We start from the raw sequence: 19636 nt of genomic DNA on the forward strand, positions 1-19636 counted from the left end.
GATCTAGCTGGCTCATGGCCTGGCAGGGGCTGTATACCTGCGGGATGGCGAGGCTGCCCTAGGGTCTTCAGGGTGTGCTCAGCATACCCCGCAGGGAGCCTGGCCACTGCCCAGCCCACCGTTCTGCCCAAGGCTGGGGCTTGGCTGGGGTGGGCTGAGCAGTACCCTTGGCCCGACCTGCTGGGCAATCAGTGTCCCCAGGCTTCATACCCATTGCTGCTGAGATCTGATGATTCACAGAACACCCCATCCTGCAGCTCCCATCATGCAGCACTGGACCCCACTCCAAGCCAGGACAGGGGAAAGCAGTGACCCTGGCACATTTGGAAGCCCCAGCCTCAGAGGTCCACCCAAGGGTCATGGCAAAGAGTCCCTGACTGGACTCAGGTCGCAGAGGCTGGGCGGGGGGAGGCCAAATCCAAGGCTCCCTCCTCACTTGGTCACAGGATGTGCTCCCCTGGGACCTGGCCCACAGCAGGGGGCACCAGAGTGGCTCTTGGCAGAACAGAATGACTCACAGTCCTGCTGAAGGTCTGTTAGGGTAGTCCTGCAATGCCACCTCCTGGCTGTGTGCCCTTAGGTCCAGGCCCAGGGAATGGCACCAAGGGGCAGACAGATGCATGTGGAGCCCCCAGTGGGCAGGGTTGCTGTTACTCTGGGCCCATGGTCCCCAGGAGGTGGCACGCTGGTGTGGCCCCAGCCCTGAAAGCTCCCAGGCCCACGTCCCACACTCCAGACACATCCAGCTGCCTTTTGCTCTGCCTGGCAGGGTCCCACTGGGGCTGTCATCCCTCGTTCCCTGTCCACATCCTGTCTACTTCCAGGTGCCAGGTGTGGGCCCTTGGGCCCTGGGTACTCCAGGGCACACCCTCTTGTTTACAGGGGAGGAAGCAGAGGGGGACAGGAGGCAGGTGCCACTGGGCCTCCGCTGGCATGGGGACCCTGTTTCCAGGCCCTGCTGGAGGCCCAGATGCTTACACCCCACCTGTACCCTCAGACCACAGTCCTAGCATGGGGACACAGCGCCACCTGGAGGACTCTGGGTTCCAGGGTCGGCAGGCTGCGGGTTCTGCTGAGGCCACCTCCTTGGTCTGGACAATGCCTGCCAGCACTGGAGCCCCTGGTTCCCTCCTGAGCCCCAGGTGGAGGTCTGGCTACTGTCCCTGCACTCGGTGTGCCCGGTGGGCCCCCTTCCTCCCCACCTCCTGGCTTTCTTGCTATCTTCACCCCACCCCACCCCAAGGACCCTGGCTGTCCCAGTTCTCAGACTTGCTCCTCCTCCAACAACTATGCACCCCACGTGCCATCCTGAGTCCCGGACGTCCCCAACCGCAGGCTCATCTGTCACCTGAGGCCCAGGGGCTCAGCCTGTACCCCCTCACCACCCCCTTAACCCCATGACGTTTTCACGTCACCACGCCGTGCTCTGACCTCAATCCCCCCCGGCCACACAGCATGAGTGTCAGCTTGCTGACCATTTCTGCACCCCACGCAGGTCCCCACCCACCCATGTCCTAAGTCCCCTGGAGCTGGACAGAGGAGACAGCAGGCTGGGCAGGGAGATGGACGGTGGACCCAGAGAAGTCAGGGAGACACAGCCCGCGGAGTGGGTATGGCTGTGCCTGTTGGCCCCTTAGGCTGGAGCCGCCATTCCCCCTGGGGCCATGAGGCCACATCCTGCCTGCAGGGGCTCCAATCCAGGGCCCCAGAGGCCTGGCCTGCACAGTGCAGGTCATCATGCCAGGACAGCTGGATGCATGGTCACCCTTCGTGCAAGCTTCACAAGGACAAGCTGGGCAGCTGGAGGGGACCTGGGAGGTCAGGACCAGGGTTCTGGGGCCAGACCAGGTAGAGCCCGGTGCTCTCGGTGGTAGCCAAAGTCTTGGGAGCCAGAGCAGGGCAAGGCCTGTCATACCGGGCCAGGCAGGTGCTGGGAGCTCAACCCTGTAGCCTGCTTCTCCCTGACTTCTTGGTTTGTGCTCTTTTCCCTCCACGTCTGAGATGTCCATCCTCCCATCCTCCCATGTGGCCCCGGACAGCACAGTGGTAGAAGCCCACAGGCCAGCCCATCAGTTGACTCTTCGTTACTGTAACACATGTCGATGATTGCCATGCAAAGGAGAAAGGCCTGGAGGATCCTCCCATGACGCTGGCTCCTGGCTCTGGCCCTGAGGCTGCAGTGCCTCCTGGCGGTGGGAAGGACAAAAGGAGGGGACCCCTGGGTCCCAACTTCCTACCTCCAGAGAGCTCTGTCCAAGCACCCTGGCAGAGTCCAAGCCCCACACAGGGCGGTGAGGACACATCTGGCCACGGCAGTCCCCAAGCCCACTCGTCACGGTGTGACAGCTTAGGGAGGGGCAGCAGGAACACCAGGACTACAGGCCCTGTGCAGGGGCAGTGGTGACCTCTGCAGCTCTAGGACAGGTGGACTGCATGGTGTCAGAGGCTGATGCTTTTCTTTATTGCGGTGGTAATTGACCCAGGGCCTTACCTAGGCTGGACTAAGTGCTCCACTCAGCTACTGCCTGGTTCTTTTTGCTTCATGTTGAGATAGGGTTCAGTGAATTGCTCAGGCTCGCCTTGGACTTACAGTCCTCCTGACTTAGCTCCTGAGAAGCTGGGATCTCAGGTGTGCACCACTATGCCCAGCAGGTCTACATGATTTCAATGACACAAAGCCACACATTTTATTCCTACCTTCAATGGTCCATTTTATTACAAAGAACAGTATATCAAAATATATGAATCCGTTTAACAACAACCAAGAAATGCAACTTTTTAAAGCAGCAGCTGCTCCCTCCAGCCATCCACCTGGAGAAATGGGGGCAATGTCCACAGGGCTCCTGCTCCTGCACGACGCCTTTCTGAATAATTTAAAGGGTGGGTTTGGCTTCTGGCCCTGGGTGTAGTCACAAGTCCTCATGCGGGGGTGGCTGTGTCGGGTTTTCTCCTGTGGCTTCTGTCAGGAGATACCGGTCACAGAGTGAGACACTAGGCTTTAACAGGGGCCATCACGAGGGACACAGGGGCTCCTGTCCTGACCACTAGCTGGCCACGGCCTGGGGACTGTGTCCCCACAGCCTGGCCTGCCTACTGGATGACCAGACCTTTCAGAGCCATGCATGGCTGTGGTATGGGATGATCTCCTGACCAAAGGTTGAGCCCTGCTGAGGTGCGGAGCTGTGACTGCTGTGGCCAAGGAGGCACCAGGTAACAAGTGCCGAAGTCTTGCTCTGTGTACTCCTAGGTGTGGAGCCACATTTTACACTGCAAGACTTGGCTGTGAGCACTTTGAACCAGGAGACCGTCACGGGCTCTCCTGTCACCCAAGGGGCTAAAGTCCTAACCCCAACACTGACTGGCGCTGTTTGGAAACTGGGTCTCTTGAGTATCTAGGGTGGGCCCTGGACTGAGGCCTGGTGTTGTTCTCACGGGAAGGGGAAGTTTGGACAGGGACAGATCCATGCCCGAAGACCACCTGAGAACAGGCAGGAAACGGCCATGACAGACCCGCCTCACAGCTTCGAGGAGCCAGCCCTTGGACCCCAGCCCGGTCTCACTGGCTGACACAGACCCTCAGTGAGGCCGCTCGTCTCCTACCAGCTCCCCGTCCGTTGCCCATGCTCCTGTCCGTGCAGGGCTCCTTCAGTTGCAGCCCAGGGAGCCAGGGCCCCACATCACCATCCTGAGACCCAGGCTGTTTGTAACTCCCCTTGCTTGGGAGTCCCCAAGCCACATGGCCATGTCTGGGAATCCTCCCACCAGGCCCCTGCCCCCAGCTGCACACTCACCACCCTCAGCTGGCGGTACACACGTGTCTTCTGTCTCCTTGAAGCCGTCAGGACACACACAGACAAAGCTCCCTGGGGTGTTGTAGCAGTTTTCGTCCTTCCTCGTACATGGTTTTTCTGCTAGTGAGCATTCATCTATATCTGAGGTAAAATACCCATTTCAAGAGCTTATTTCATTCGGCAGACATACACCACTGACTGAAACTTGTTCACCTGGAATCCATCCAAATAAGAAAGTGCAGATGACAAGGCAGAGATGGGGCAGAGGTCAGAAGGGACTGGGGACCTCACCCCAAGCCCAAGGCCGGGCTCTCTGCAGTAGGGAGCCCAGTGTGTGCTCAGCAGTACTCAGACACTGTGTGGAGGTGCCTGGCAGAGGGGTGAAGTCCCAGAGCTGACAGGGTCCAGGAGGCTTAGGCACACATGGCTTCTCCACCGACACTTGCGGAGCTGGGCCCCACATCACCATCCTGAGACCCAGGCTGCGTCTTCCAACCCCCAGGACCCCCTACCTGCACACTGCCCACTGTCCTTTGTGTAGCCTGGGACACACTCTTTGCACTTTGCTGGGCCTTTTCCTGTGCACCCCACACAGGTGGAATCACATTCTGGAAACAAAGAGGGGAGGTGATGTCAGCCTGCCATGTCCTCGTGTCGGTGTCTGACACTACACTCCTGGGTGGGAATTTGGGTTTTCTCCTAGTGAGTCACCACAGCGACTTCCTAAGAATCACCTGTCTCTGCCCTAGCTGTGCTGCCAGAGCAGAGTTACTGCGGACGGCAGGAGACACACTTGGGAGAACCCTCGGAAATGGAACTTGGCTCTGGCTTCTGACAGGGCCGGCTTGTTCCCTGGGAGCTTCATAAGAGTAACCCCGTGGGAACTCTCACGAGGCTCCTGTGTCCCCTCACTGTCAAGGACATTGCTGCTGGCACTGATGTCCCTGCCGCTGCGACTCTGAAATGGTACAACCTTCCAGGGGACAATGTGACCCTCCAATGCAAGTTCCCTGGGCTGGGCAATTCAAAAGGTAGAGTTTTACCTAGGAGGATACTGCAAGTTTAACAGGCTGGGAAAACTGCTATGGATTAAATGTCCAATAGAGACTGACATGTTCCACACTCACCAGTGTCAAATACAAAGATTTTTCTGCAACTAGTACATACTATGTTTGCCACGTTCAATGTTTTAAAAACAGTTCAGAAGTTATGCCAAAAAGTCATACGAAGAGAAAGGTCTGGCTGGGCCCAGAGGGGATGAGCGCCCTAATGTCCCTGCACCCAGGCTACCTTCACAGGTGTAGGAGCCAGCAACGTTCTCACAGTACTGGGTGTCATTGCAGGGAGGCGTGTCCGCCGCACACTCGTCCACATCTGGAACAGAACAGCACAGCAGCGTGGAGCCTAGCTGGTGGAGGGGACCCCCTCAAGACCAGCCCCAGAAGGGCAGAGGAGGCAGCTCCTGTCCTCTGAGGCCTCCCTGGGCAGGGTGGGGATAAATGGGATGGACGGCCAGCATGTGAGCACCCACCCCAGGCCTCACCTGCCTGACTCAAGCTGTGAAACCTGATGGGGCCCAAGCACCTACTTTGCCTAAAGCCAAAGAGCTGCTGAGGTGTGAAACCAAAACCCACACCCATAAGAGGAAGAGGTCAGCCCACTGCTGGGCAACTGGACTGTGCGAGGTGGACAGGACTAGGTTTGCAGCTCCCTTGCTCAGGCAGTGTGAGCACAGTGACAGACACCACAGAAGCAGGTGGCGGCCATGGGGGTGGGATATGAGCAAGGAATGCAGCAAACAACAAGGCCATGGCTTGGCCTATGCAACCCTGCATCGCAATGTGGACCCCAGAGCTGGCCCAGTTAGGCGGCGATGCCTCTTCCAGGCTGAATGCCCAGTGCCAGGCCCAGAGCAACCCAGAACCGCAGGAAGGCAGGAGTCAGAGTAGCCACACCCACAGGGATGCTTGACAACACGAGAATTGCCTTTCCACAGCCAGTGCCCCTCACCCACACAGGCGTCCTCTATGCGAGCCCAGCCGGCTTCACACTTGCTACAGTCCCTGTTGGTTGGACCCAAGCATGTCTTGCAGGACTCATCACAGGCTGGAAGGCAAAGATGGCTGTATTAGGGACATCCTTAGGGTATGTGGGTCCCTTGTCAGGTACCCACGCAGAGGAGAGCTCATGGTAGGAACTCAAGTTCAGCAGGGGAGTAAAACATGAGAACAGGAGAGAATAGCAAGATCAGCTCAGCAGAGAAGTGTATTCTGCGCTGAGAACATTTACAGGCTCAGGAGAACAACCGCCCGGGGCTTTGCGCTGTGAGTCATGAAACGCTCAGCTTGCACAGGACTCCAGGAGTTCTGACGGCCTGGAGAAGGCGCCCCAGACCCTGGGGCCCACACTATCTGGGACTCGTTCCCATCACTGACCCCCATGTGCAAATACGCCACACCTACTGCTGAGAGGCAGGACGGAGCAGGAACAGGATCTGGAGAGGGGCCTGGCCTGACTGTAGAGCCACGGGGCAGACAGAGCTCCAAGCAGTAAGTCCACACACACAACTTCTTGGTGAGCCACTGGGCATGAAGGTGGGTGCGCTGTGCGCAGCTCTGATAGCATGAGCAGCAGCAGTGGCATCCCATCAGCAGGACAGCTTTCTCAGGAGAGGGATGTGTGGAGACCAGGCTCCAGGTCAGGAGTGGTCCCCCAAGGGGCCTTCTTATTCCCATGTGTCTCCTAACAGCTCAGCACACCTCTGCTCCTCTACGCCTCATCTGAGTGGCTCATCCCTGCCTCTGCCTGTCCCACGGACACTCAGCAGGGCCCTCAAGGGAGCATCCATCCCGTGGGGACAGCAAGCTCTAGTCAGGAGTCCATGGAGCACAGCCCACACGGGTGCTAGGTCCCAGAACCCAGGTAGCTAGCGCAGGGGGACAGAACTTGCCACTCAGTGGGCTGAGCTCTTAGTCCTTCCTGGAAGGGGCGTGTAGTTTCCTCTGGGACTGGCTGTTCAGGGATGTCTTGGGAGGGCCACACCTTTAGGCCTCTATGGTTCCTGGGAACCTGGGCCGAGAGTCAACAGGTGCCCTGCTACCACCTATGCAGCCCAGCTCAACCCAGGGTCACCCCTACCTGTGCAGGTGCTGTGGGTTTCGGTCTTCAGTGACTGGAAGTAGCCATCTATGCAGTCAGTGCACAGCGTCCCCTTGTAGCCTGTGTGACACTGGCAGGACCCATCCCCCTGTCTGGTGCCATCTCCGTTGCAGTGGCCGTTCCCGCTGCAGGGCCTCTTGGATCCACCTTGGCATGCTGTAGGGGCACAAACCTGTGCTCAAGGAATGCCTGGGTGGCCAGCTGTTTGGGCCTCTCCCTAAGATCCAAGCCCTGAAATCACCCTACTAAAGAAATTAGGGCATCAGGGGACAGTGGCTTTCAGGGCCTGCAGAGCCAAGGTGGGGTCACCTGCATCAGAGTGAGCCGAGGCTCCCAACTTAACCACTAAGTGTAGATTTGGGCAGTCTCACTCAAAGCTGGGGAAAGGACACTTATGCATCTGGTGTGGGGGACCAAACAGCTGCAGAAAGAGGAAAAGGAAGGTAGGACAACCCGCACAGGTGCTGAACTTGAAACTTCTGTCACTTGTCCCAGCCTGGCCAATAGTGGCTTCTCCAACCCATTCCAAGCCCTCTCCAAGTGAGTATGTGCCACACAGGAGGGTTCCTGTGTGACCTTCATGTTGAATGTGTGTTGAAACTCGACCTCAGTTCTCCAGCCCAGGGAGAAACTCCTTCAAAATCCAGTCAGAGGACATCTACAGTCCTGGGTACAGGTGTCCCACAGCACCAGGGATGGGATCTCTTGCCTGTTTTATGGAAGAGGCAGGACCCCAGAAGCTAATGTGGCTCAGGTACCCTCTGTGCATTCAAACCTCTGGGAATCACTGAAGAATAAGAAGAACAAAGACTTGAGATCTGCCCAAGGAAAAATCTCACCATGACAGTCTGGCCCGTAGGTCCCTGGAGAACAGCATACTTCCAGCGTCTGCACGCAGAACCACTCAAATAGGTCCGGGTACTCCTTCTTCCTGAGAATGTGACACTGCTGTCAGATCTCAGGTGACAAATGTGCTGTGCCCCTGCATCCCTGCAGGATAATCTCCAAGACCCCCAGGGAGTACCCATCCCGAAAGCCCCTCTATGCTTTTATCTACACAACTGCATGCTTTGTCACAGCTGTGACAAAGTTTAGCTTGCAAATTAGGCACAGTGAGACAATAACCGATAGTAAAACAACAAACACAATGAACTGTTGTATTAAAAGTTATATAAAACTTGTGGATTGCCCGACTGAAATTTTCCAAGTGGTATCTTTAGACTAAGGTTGGTGGTGGGAACTAAGCCATGGAAAGCCACCCCACAGGCTGGGACACCTGCACATGCTCTGTGGTTGTGCGAATGGGGGCACAGGCCCTTCTAGCTAGCTTCCTGGCGTGGCAGCCTCGCGCAGTTAAGATGGGACAGTGATGTGGAGTGCCATTGTTTCTGTAACTTTTCAGAGGTGATCGCAAAACTGCCAGTGAGGCCCTGCACTCACAGCTGCAGCCACCAGGCCTCTAGGTGCTCCTCCTGCTGTTCCAGCAGCTGGTTACACTCAAAGTCACTGCTCTCGCACAAGCCCTCCATGATCTCCAGGAGCCGGATCTCACTGAAACAAAGCCCACCAAGACTTTACAGACACATCGAAGCCACAGGAACTCAGCCCACTTTACTAAGGGAAACTGGGACCTGAATCCACACGTCAAACAGGAACCTGAGGACTGTCAAGGGGGCTGGACTCTGGGGAAAGGAGGAAGAGGCAGCCAGGAGGCCCAGGGATGGGACGGGTGTTTCACGTGGCCTTTCCAAAGGGCCACCCTGTGTGGGCGTTGAGCACTGGCCCTAGGGACACCGAGGAAGCTGCTAAGCCAGTGAGGGGCCAGCTCACTAAATCCAAGCCAGCAGCACAGGGGAGCAGGGGCAGGTGAGACGCATCTAGGGGACCCTGTGTGCCTGTCCTCAGGACAGGATCTCGGGATTTCCGGCGGCCAGCCCAAAGCCAGGGGCCTCAGGCACCCACCTGAACTCATACTTGGACAGCGTCTTTTCCTCCCAGGCCGTGTTGCCGCCGCCGAAGTTCTTCTTGGCCGTGTTGGTCATGCCCTGTGGAGGAGGTGACACCGGCTCGCCGCGCATCCGAGTCCCAGACCCCAAAACGCAGCCCCCGCCGTCCTCAATTGACCCCAACTTTGTCGCCCCCGAGGCCCCAGCCTTGCACTGCGTCCCTGGCCCACCTGGTTGAACTTGTCCACCAACGTCCGACACCGTTGGCAGGGTGTTGTCTTCCGGGCAGTGCCGAGCGCCGGCGGCAGCACAAACAGCAGCAGAAGCAATAGACAGAGCGAGGAGCGGGGTGGGGGGCGCATGGCGGGCAGGCTACCGGCGGCTGAGTGTGACTGACAGCTCCGCCTCCGCCCACCCAGCCAGCGCCGGCCGTTCCCGGGGCTACTTGACTGCGCTGCCGAATCCCCGTCCACCCCGCAGCCCGCATGAACTCATTGGTCGGTGGGATCCGCCCCGTCCTGATGTGGCCCAATCAGAACTCGCCACGAGCGGCGACCAATGGGGAGGCCCCGGGTCAGCATCCCGCGGGAGGGGAAACGGCTCGGGATCAAAACCCATCCTCATGCCCCGCCCCTCGCATGCCCAGTCCGTGGCGCCCGTCTGTACTTCGGGGTAGGAGGGCGCTCTGCCGCGGCGGCCATGTTAGATTTGGGCAAGGGCTTCATCTCCGTGCCCCGTTTCCGTCGTCTCGCTTCCGGCAGAGCGCATCCGGGGCGATCAAATTGACTGACGGCGTCGGGGCTGGGAGAGGTCAGGGCGCGCTGCGGCGACTGGACTATCAGGGGCGAGGACGAGGTCCGGGATCTTGGGGCGGGCGGCGGAGGCACCGAGCCAGTGTTGGCGGCAGCGTTTCTCGGGCCTTACCGCGCGTGACGGCCGCTGGCCTCCTCACCAGGGCGCTGAGTTCTACCTGGGACCTCGCTTGTCGCTGGAGCGCCTGGTTCCTCACCTGGGGGCTGGATTTCCCACTTGGGCGCCGGGCTCCTCACCTGGAGGGGTGGGCTCTTCACCCGGGGGGTTGGACCTATCACCGGGGAACCGACGCGCACCTGAGTACGAGCTCTGCATTTGCGATCGTGCAGCGTCTGTAGGGGCCCTGGAATCTGCAATTCCAGGTGTACCTGAGGTGGTGGGCACTCACTGATCCAGCTAGTTTAAATGAGGAAAAATAAAGTGAATGTCATTTGGACTTTAAATAATTCATGTTGTTGTTGTAGGGAAGAATAGCCAGAAGGAAAAAATACAAATAACTCAATTTTATATGGTCTTTCGCTGACCACAAGATTTATTTTCTGTTCCCAGCCGAGAGACTAGTAATTTGAAGCGTGAGATGACCAATTTTAGTGGAGACCTGGCATCCAAATTCATAGGGGAATAAGGGCCTTTGAAGGCCATTTTCTAGTCTGAGATGTCGTCACTCTAGAAGCCACAGTTGTTAGCGTGGCCTGAGCCCGTTTGAATCTGTGGATGCACCGAAGGCACCTGCTGCTTCAGATTAACAGTGGCTGCTGAGCAGCTGCCAAGCAGGGCGCCAGTCTCCCCGCCAGCTCTCCCCTGGGGGAGGCTTGATGGTCCCTGGAATTATGCCTTTGCCATGTCATGCTCTGGGTTGAGCTTGCTTGATGCTGGGTCTTCTGGTGCCTTTGAAACTCAGAGGCAAGCATGACTCTCTCTGGTAGCTTCTGTAGGGAGCATTCACCCCACACCGTGGATTTACCTTGCCCGGTTGGAGATGTGGCATCAGTGCTCTCTGTTTCTGTACCTTTTCCTTTTTCGTGACAGTGGGAGGAATGGAGAGAGTATCTCATGTGAATGTTCTGTGACCTCTGCATTCCTCGTCCTCTGCGCCAGTGTTTTACTGAATTTCTTCTCCAGCTAGTTTGCGGAGTGGCTACTGTGCGCTGGCAGTCAGCCCTGCCCCTGGATGTCCTCCATCCTCCGCTGGGCTAGTCCCTCAAGGAGGACCAGCTTCGTTCTCAGTGCTGAGGTGATGGTGGTGGAAAGAATGGCTGACACCCTGCCTGCCTGGAGCTTAAAAGAGGGGGACAAATGGAGTCGTGCTTTCCTGCATCCGGTGCACAGCGTTTCCAACTGGCTGTTAGAATTTTTTCTTTTACATTCGGGAATAGAAAAAGTTACATTCTTCTAACAGGAACTGCTTTCCATTTTGGTCACCCTAAAATTCTTAAGGCCCCTTTGTTCCTTTGCCCACCCTCATCATGTGGGATCTCTGCTCCTCGAATGCTCTGTTCCCCACTTTGTTGGCCTGCTGCTTGCTGATGATGGAATAACTCTGTCTGATTATGAAGTGGCTTTCGTAGACAGTGCCGTGGCTCTGTCCCTTGGCTTCTGATCCTTCTGGTTTTGACAATAAAATCAACCCTATCTTGGGACGCTCGGAGACATGCAGTTGCATTTGCTCCCCATCCTGTCTTCCGTGTGCTGCCTCTGGGTCTCATAGGTTCTCACAAAGCTCCCTGCCAGGGCTCCCTGAGGTCATCCTGTTAGTATTTGGGTGGCTACTTCCGGCAGCACATGGTTCACCTTGGAAAAGTCTGCCAGCCTCTCCAAGCCCCTCGGGTGAAGTTCTCCAATGTCCATACCCCCTGCTGTCCCTGGGGGTGAGGGCTTTGTAGCTGCCCTGCACCCTGTGTCCCTCTCTTGCCCTCCAGGTGTGTCCCTCCCACTCCATGTCTGTGGCCGATTCAGGAGGCCAGGTGGGTTTGGCCTGACTCCTGAAATTGACCTGCTCCAGGGCAGGCTGTCTCATGACTCTCCCTGGGTGTATAGCTGGTTTTGTAGCTGGCATCTCTCCTTCAGGAGATCCGAGAGCTGGTCAGGACTGCAGGCTTCTCCACCCTGACTTCTTTCATCTTTCTGCTCTGAGGGCGTTCAGGATCACAGAAGTTAGGAGAGTAGTAGGGGACTGTGGCCTTTTCCAGACCTCGCAGGTGTAACTTGAGGCTTCTGAAACATAGGAGTCCTGCTCTTTGTTTCAGGCTAGTGGTGTGACAGCTATTCTGGGAGGTGCAGCTCTCATGTCTGGGAAGAAGTCTCGTGAGCAGCCCCTATTGCCACTGCTGGGGCTATTGGTCATGGTCGCTGCTGTCCACCTTATTGCCTGTCCCTACACCAAGGTGGAGGAGAGCTTCAATTTGCAGGCCACACATGATCTGCTCTTCCATCAGCTGAACGTGGATGAGGTAAGGCCACTGCCCCTTGGGAGAGGGTCTTCGTTTGTCTCCAGGCCTTTTGCTGACATTCCTGTCCTTGCCTCCTTTGCAGTATGACCACCATGAGTTCCCTGGGGTCGTCCCCAGGACATTCCTCGGGCCACTGTTGCTTGCAGTGTTCTCCAGCCCTGTGGTATATGTGCTCTCGCTGCTGGAAGTGTCCAAGTTTTATTCCCAGCTGATAGGTAAGGGGGTCTTCAAAATGACAGGGGCATGGTGGTGGTATCACATGATTTCAGTCTGTTGGGTGAGCTTCTTCTCCTTTTGGGTCGTGTGCCTTACCCTTGGCCCACGTTGTCCTGTGTCTGGTGGTCAGTCCCAGATGTGCAAGCACAAGCACTGTGCACGGGGGTTAGTGTCTTCCTGCGGGGCCCTGCTCCCCATTAGGTCCCAGAGCCTTTGCTGTTAGGGACAGCATTCCTGCATTGGGGACGCATAGGCAGGCCTTGTGTCCTGGACACCAGTACCCTGGCCTACCTGTAGAACTTCTGGCCCTCTCCGTGTCTGTCTGAGAGCTTCTTACAAATCTTAGTTGAGACCCGATATTAGGACTTGAGTATGGTATAATAATTGCACACACACAGAGTGTAATGACCACATCGGGAAATGAGCACTTCCATCTCCCCGTTGTTTATCGTTTCTGTGTGCGGGGAACCTATTTTCCTTTTTTTTTTCCCCCTTGGGATTTTGAGAAAGGGTCTCCCTTTTTAGTTCAGGCTGGCCTTGAACTCAATATGTAGCCCAGGCTGGAGTCTCAGACTTAGCAGCGATCACGCTGCCTCAGCCTCCCAAGTGCTGAGATTACAGATATGTTCCACTGTGCCTAGCCAGTGTATGTGGGGAAACTTGTGACCTTTTGGATTATTTTGAAATGCATCATACATTGCTGATGGTCACTGCCTGTGCTGGGGACCCCCATGGCCTATGCCTCTGCTCGAATTGCATTTGAGGCTCATACTTTTTCAAACTACACTGAGAACATTTCTGTGCATGCTGTTCTACAACTGGGCTTGTTTTTAGTCAGCAGTCATCATTTTCCCATTTTATGTTTTTATTGCTTATGATACAGACTGTTTCAGGCTTCCCCTGCCCACCCACACTGGTTCCCGCAGCTGTTTTGTCCAGCCTGCAGGGGGAGCTTTAGAAAGTGGGGGATCCCAGAGACACAGACCGCTCCTCGGAAGGGCAGGTTGGGAGGTGGCGGTCACACCACGTGGGTTACTAGCAGGCCCTGCTGTGGTTGGAGGTGTCAGGAGCCCAGTAGGTGGCTGGCGCCGTATTGGGGCAGGAGGTCAGCGGGTGCCCAGCGTCTGGGTGTACCCTCCCCCAGGGGCCTGTGCAAGTCCCGGGCACTTTGAGTTACGGTCCTGTGTACTGCAGGGTCAGTGTGCTGCCTCTGTTTCTTTGTTTAGTCAGAGGAGCACTCGGGCTGGGCACGATCTGGGGACTGTGGAGATTACAAAACGAAGTGAGACGGCAGTTTGGGGCCACGGTGGCCACTCTGTTCTGCTGGGTGACAGCCACGCAGTTTCACCTGATGTTCTACTGCACGCGGACGCTGCCCAATGTGCTGGCACTGGTGGTGGGTACGTAGTGGTGGCTGGGCCCACAGATGCTGCCTCACATGTGTGAGCTTGCATCTTCCTGTGGCATCTACGTGTGGGCTGCCTGGGGCCCAGCCTGGGGTCTCTGTGCTCAGGGTGGGTTCCTGCGTGCCCTCAAGTGGGCAGCAGCTTGAGTGAAAGGACCCCCTCCTCCCACGGTACTCTTGGGCGGGCCGGGCCCACTGACCCCTGCCTGCTCTCTTGCAGTGCTGCCAGCCTTGGTGGCCTGGCTGCGGCACCAGTGGGTCTGCTTCATCTGGCTCTCGGCACTGGCCGTCATTGTCTTCCGGGCCGAGCTGAGCCTGCTGTTGGGCCTCCTGCTGCTGTTGCCCTTGTTCCGCCGGTGGCTGTCAGTAGCCACCCTGCTCCGCCACGCTGTGCCTGTGGGGCTCCTCTGTCTAGGTGAGTCAGCATCCCTGGCTGGTGCTAAGTGGATTGTGTTTTGCCTTGTTTGGCAAAGACAAATTAGGCTTTTTTTTTTTTAAAGGTTAAGAGCCAGGTGCGGTGGCGCACGCCTGTAATCCCAGCACTCGGGAGGCTGAGGCAGGAGGATAACTATGAGCTCAAGACTAGCCTGGGCTACATAGTGAGTTCCAGGTCAGTCTCAACTACAAAGTGAGACCCTGTTTCAAAAAAACAAACAAAAAAAAGATTAAATACTTTAACTTGTGAAAGGTCTCAGTCTGGCTCTGCCTCAGCTGTACTCCAGCAGCGGCTCCCGTTGCTGCTCCCCACCCACGGCCCTAGAACATTCGGAACTGCGGCCAGGCAGGGGCAATCTGGGGAGCAGGTGGCTCGTTCAGGAAGCACTTTTCCCAGTGTAGTCAGCTCTCTGTATGTGAAGTGGCTCAGTGTGTGAGCCATTTAGGCTGCTTCATGGGGGCTGCTGTCCCGTGGCACAGAACTTGGGTCCGAGCCTAGGCTTCCTAGGTGTCTGTGTCTGTTCTGAGGAAGGTTTCATTCTGTCATCAGGACTGACGGTTGCTGTGGACTCCTATTTCTGGGGGTATCTCGTGTGGCCAGAAGGGAAGGTGCTGTGGTACAACACGATCCTGAACAAGAGCTCCAACTGGGGTGTATCCTTCCAGTCTCCCTCCCAGCTGGGAGGCCCGGGGAGCAGGGTGAGTGCGGGAGGGTCAGGACCCTCACCGCTTCCTGCTGCTCCTGGGGCGGCCGACCCTGTGGAGACGCCTGTGGACAGTGACCCTCCTTAACTCACCCTGCAGACCTCCCCACCCCTGTGGTATTTCTACTCAGCCCTGCCCCGCGGCCTGGGCTGCAGCTTCCTCTTTGTGCCCCTGGGTGCCATGGACCGAAGGACCCACGCGCTGACACTAGCGTCCCTGGGCTTCATCGCCCTGTACTCGCTCCTTCCGCACAAGGAGCTGCGCTTTGTCATTTATGCCTTCCCAGGGCTCAATGTTGTGGCCGCCAGGGGTTGCTCCCACATGTGAGTGTTCTGTGGGGCAGCACAGACTTGTGTTTTCTTTCTCTTTCTTGAAGCTGAGGATGGAACCTAGGGCCTTATGCATTAGGGGAGTGCTCACCGCTGAGCCGTCCAACCTGACGCTTGTTTTCAGTCTCTGCTCATCTATGATGGGCAGAGTTTATGGTGAACATGGGAGTGTGGTGTGGGCCCTGTGCTCCTCCTGTGCCGTGGCAGCTGCCTTGAGTGGGTCGCCGGCTGGTCTCTGCCAGTCTGTTCCTGTCCACACCGAACCTTGCCAGAACCAGGGCCGATCCCCACCTAGGAGCTGCAGGTGGTGGCACTGGTCATGGAGTTGGGACTCAGGTTCCGTGTCTGTTGGCTGGCCAGTCAGGTGGAAACCCCAGGTTGGGACAGCTGCCTCTATGGGTGGTCATAGTAGAGGAGAGGCGAGGAGGCCCAGCTGGCTCTCGGGGGGCGGGGAGTGGGGCCATGCTTGGGGTCACTGGAAGCTGGGGTAGGGCTGCTGGGGGCTGGCCTTTCCCTGTGGCTCCCAGTGCTGCTGGCTCCCTGGAGCTGGAGCCTGCACTGGCCAAGGCAGTCAGCCTCAGCTATATCCAGGACCGACCAGCTTGGGGGGAACAGTGGCGGAGCAGAGGCTCCAGGGCCTGGCCAGGCCCAGGTGTCTGGGTGCCTGAGAGGCATAGAGGCCTCGTTCTGGAGGGATGGGGAACCATGATGCAGCCCCTGGATGAGGCACTGTGGCCCAGGCAATGGGTGCCCACCTGCCCTCGGGTTCCTGCCCCATCCCGTGGGGCTGACACCTCTGAGAAGCCTGCCCTCCACCATCCGATGTGCCTTCAGCACAGCCTTTGCTTTTTCACCCTGGCTGCCTTCTGTCTCAGGCCAGCTCAGAGCTCCAGGGAGGGTGTAAACTCTAACCTGCATCCTGGGGAGGTCAGGGGTGGGGGAGACAGAGTGGCTGGATAGATTCTGTACCATTTGGGACCTTGCACTAGGGCCAGGATCAGTGTGAGCTGGACTCAAAGCTTGTCCAGATCAGGAGGGAGGGGACTTGTAGGTGTAGTGCAGTGTGGTTGGGAGCAGATGTCCAGGAGGTGTCTGCCACGGGGGTGAGCTGTCCTGAGGGTTTCTGGGATCTCTGAGGCAGCTCTTAGGGGAGGTTTGTACTCTGAGTAGAGAGCGGCTCCACAGTCCCAGCTTTTTCGTTTGTTTTGTTTTGTTTTCGTTTTTTAAGTACTGGGGATCAAACTCAGGCCATTGTGCTTGCAAGGCGGGCTGCAGAAGCCCTGAGCCAAACCGCGGCCCAGTCCCAGCTTTTTGGTCACTGCTCCTGGGCTCAGGGCTTCCGCCCTCGCCCGCCCGAGGACCAGCAGGAGTTCCCACACCCCTGAGGGCGCTCAGGATGGCTTCACTCCAGGGTGTCGCCTTAAGTTTGTGTTCCTCCCTGGGTAGGGTACAAGGGGGCTAGCTCTAGGAGAGGACTGGAGCTGGTTGTGCCTAGTGAGCTCTTTGCTGGTGAGCTTTTCTATTAAGGGCCGGAGAGCAAACATTCCCATCTTTGTGGGCTACCCAGTCTGTGTCGTGGGCCATAACTGCCACCTTAACTCAACACCAGGCACAGGTGACAGTAAAAACAGGCAGCATATATCCCTCAAAACTCTTTTTATAACGTTAATCCTTAAACAGAGGCACAAACCAAGCAATGGATACTTGGCTGATCCAAGCTACACCTGGGTGACACAGTTCTAGTTGAAATATGCTCTGCGTCTGACAGAGCAGACAAACCCTTGGCTGACACCAGCAGGTGCTGGGCCGGGGCCCCTGGGCCAGGAATCCTGGTTGGCACAGTCTGGCGGGTGACGTGATGATACAGTGCATGATACAGTGTAGCGGTTCTCAGAGCGGAGTGGGGAGGACAGAACAGGGACCCTCTGGGGCTGGGAGGGGATGTTCTGGTGGCCCTCGGAGGATACAGTCCTGAGAAGTAACTGCAGGAAGTACCTGGCCTGAGGTCCCATGCTGGGAGGCAGTGAGGTTGAAGCCTCTCACTCCCCTCAGCCTTGTGTCCTGGGCCCCTCCATCTGCTCTTGTATTTTAATTTTTCCACTAGACCCTGGCAGTGAGCTGGGCGTGCTGTAGCCAGGCTTCCAACCTGAGCTGTGACTTAGGAGTCTTTGAAAACTTAAATTTCAAATGAGCATCTTGGGTGGAACTTCAGAGTTGTTAAGGTAGTATTTTAAGTCACTTTTATTGAGAAATGTGTATATTTGACGATTAACTTGGCCAGGTTGAAAGCGGGCCATGTGCCTAGTGGCCCATTTCCTGGATACTGTCAGATACTTGCATTGCCTTTCTATATTGAATGTGCCCATTGTTTTTCAGTCTGAATAATTATAAAAAGTCCTGGCTATACAAGGTGGGGACTCTGCTTGTGATTGGACACCTGGTGGTGAATGCTGCCTACACAGCCACGTCCCTCTATGTGTCCCACTTCAACTACCCTGGTGGTGTGGCAATGCAGCGACTGCATGAGCTGGTGCCCCCTGGGACAGGTCAGTGGTGGTGTGGCCTGGGGACAGCTGTGCCCCAGTTAGGCACAGGACTGACCCTGTGTGTTTCCTAGATGTCCTTCTGCACATCGATGTGGCTGCCGCACAGACGGGGGTGTCACGGTTCCTGCAGGTCAATGGCGCCTGGAGGTATGTGTCCACAGTGACGTGGGTACCCTTGGGGACCCCCCACAAATGGGCACAGGTGGCCCCACACAGCTGGGCCTGCTCTCCCCAGGTACGACAAGAGGGAAGACCTCCTGCCAGGTGCGGTGGGCATGCTGGCCTACACCCATGTCCTCATGGAAGCTGTGCCCGAGCACCTGGCCCTCTACAGGGACACTCACCGGGTCCTGGCCAGCATCGCAGGCACCACTGGTGTGAGTCTGAACTTCACCAAACTGCCTCCACTAGACATCAACCTGCAGACGAAGTTGGTGCTCCTGGAGCGACTTCTCAGATCTTGACTTCTCAGGCCTCGGTTGGGTTGGTACTCACAGCCACTCCCAGGGGCCATGTGACCCCGCACACCTCCCACCTGTCACCGAGGTGGGCAACAGGATTGTTTATTACCAAGACCAGGCACTGTTCATGTCTAAGAGGGGACAGAGGGCCAGGCTAGGACTGTCCTAGGCACGCAGCTGTCAGTGTGGCCCAGTGAATGCAGAACCTCAGCACCTGCTGGGGCCCCTGCTGCAGGTGCATTGTCTCCACCCCACACGGAGTTAGACGAAAGAACATATTAAAAAAGGAATGATAATAAACTTAAATGTTTTCTTATACAGTGTCCTGTGGTACGTGTCACCCTGGAGACTGTCTTGCCCAAGTGCTGTGTGAAGGGCAGTTTGGGGTTATTGTGCCCCCTGAATACCCACGCACAAAGTGTGGCCCTGCCAGGCATTGGGCTGCTGCTGTGTGCACGCACACACGTGCTTTGCAAAGCACCACATACTGTACCTGTGCATCTGCACACACAGCGCACTGTACACACCACACAGAGATCACGCTTCTGAGCCTTTTGAAAACAGTTCAGCACTGCAGGGTGGCCATCCCCAGCTGCTGTTCTCGGGTGTGTCCCCTGTAGCAGGTAGGCGGCTGCACACATCTTCCGTAGTGCACCGCACCGCGGATGCTTTTTTTTTTTTCTTGGTACCAGGGATCGAACTCAGGACCTCGTGCTTGCGAGGCAGCTGGCAGAACCAGTGAGCTAGATCCGCAGCCTGGATGCTCCTTGTTGGGTGGTTTCCATGACGAGGCTGGAAAGCAGGCTCAGGCTGCAGTGCTTCCTCATCCCCCACCATCCTTGCCAGGACAGTAAGCTCCTCCTCTCTTTTCCTTGTTCTTACCAGTGCTTATTATTTACCTGTATTGGTATATTACCTGTCATCAGTATGCACGTGGGGATTGCCGCTTGACTTCAGTTTTTGTTGTTCACATTCACAAGACTTGCCAATGAGCGCCTTGTCCAGCTGCTGTGACCCTGAGACCTCGTCTTTCAGCACGTCCTCCTGCCCATCCAGCTCAGCAAGGCGTCCTCTGGGACCCTGGATGCTTAGGTGGGAGCTGCTTTAGAGCCAGGATTGGGGTGCTGAGTGGGCTCATGGCTATCAGGGTGTCTGCTGTGTGGACCCTCTCGGACAGAGCGAGGACGCAGAGGCCTATCTGTGTCACATGCACATGTGCACGGGTGAAAAAGCCACAAAGCCACAGCTGCCGCACTCACGCCCTCCCCATGGGTCCACCTCAGCACCCTCCACTGGTCTGCTGTCCCTCACCCGCTGTGCGAGTCCTGCTGGGCCTTTGCTCAGTGATAGAATACACAGTAAGTACTTTCAAAATTCAGT

At 56.8% G+C, this 19636-nt stretch overlaps 2 protein-coding genes across 3 annotated transcripts; one reads left to right on the top strand and one right to left on the bottom strand.

Moving 5' to 3' along the window:
• Nucleotides 1–2696: 2696 nt before the first annotated feature.
• Creld2 (cysteine rich with EGF like domains 2) lies at nt 2697–9380 on the bottom strand. 2 transcript variants are annotated; one of them, XM_010634289.2, is made up of 10 exons: nt 9127–9380; nt 8913–8995; nt 8391–8501; nt 7790–7881; nt 6930–7106; nt 5802–5897; nt 5082–5165; nt 4304–4399; nt 3792–3932; nt 2697–2959 (listed from the first exon to the last, which is right to left on the bottom strand). In XM_010634289.2, the coding sequence occupies exons 1-10, from the start codon at nt 9256–9258 to the stop codon at nt 2910–2912; spliced, it is 1062 nt and encodes a 353-aa protein (XP_010632591.1). In that variant the 5' UTR covers nt 9259–9380; the 3' UTR covers nt 2697–2909. The 2 variants fall into 2 exon arrangements, with proteins under 2 accessions (XP_010632591.1, XP_010632592.1); XM_010634290.2 differs by lacking the exon at nt 5802–5897.
• Nucleotides 9381–9537: 157 nt separating this feature from the next.
• Nucleotides 9538–18348, top strand: Alg12 (ALG12 alpha-1,6-mannosyltransferase). Its single transcript, XM_010634291.3, has 10 exons — nt 9538–9751; nt 11956–12159; nt 12242–12374; nt 13602–13775; nt 14001–14195; nt 14766–14869; nt 15020–15243; nt 17626–17795; nt 17867–17942; nt 18031–18348. The coding sequence occupies exons 2-10, from the start codon at nt 11995–11997 to the stop codon at nt 18257–18259; spliced, it is 1470 nt and encodes a 489-aa protein (XP_010632593.1). The 5' UTR covers nt 9538–9751; nt 11956–11994; the 3' UTR covers nt 18260–18348.
• Nucleotides 18349–19636: the final 1288 nt, after the last annotated feature.

Source organism: Fukomys damarensis, unplaced genomic scaffold, assembly GCF_012274545.1.
Source record: "Fukomys damarensis isolate Sample0158 unplaced genomic scaffold, DMR_v1.0_HiC HiC_scaffold_19, whole genome shotgun sequence".
In the NCBI taxonomy this organism is placed as follows: Eukaryota; Metazoa; Chordata; class Mammalia; order Rodentia; family Bathyergidae; genus Fukomys; species Fukomys damarensis.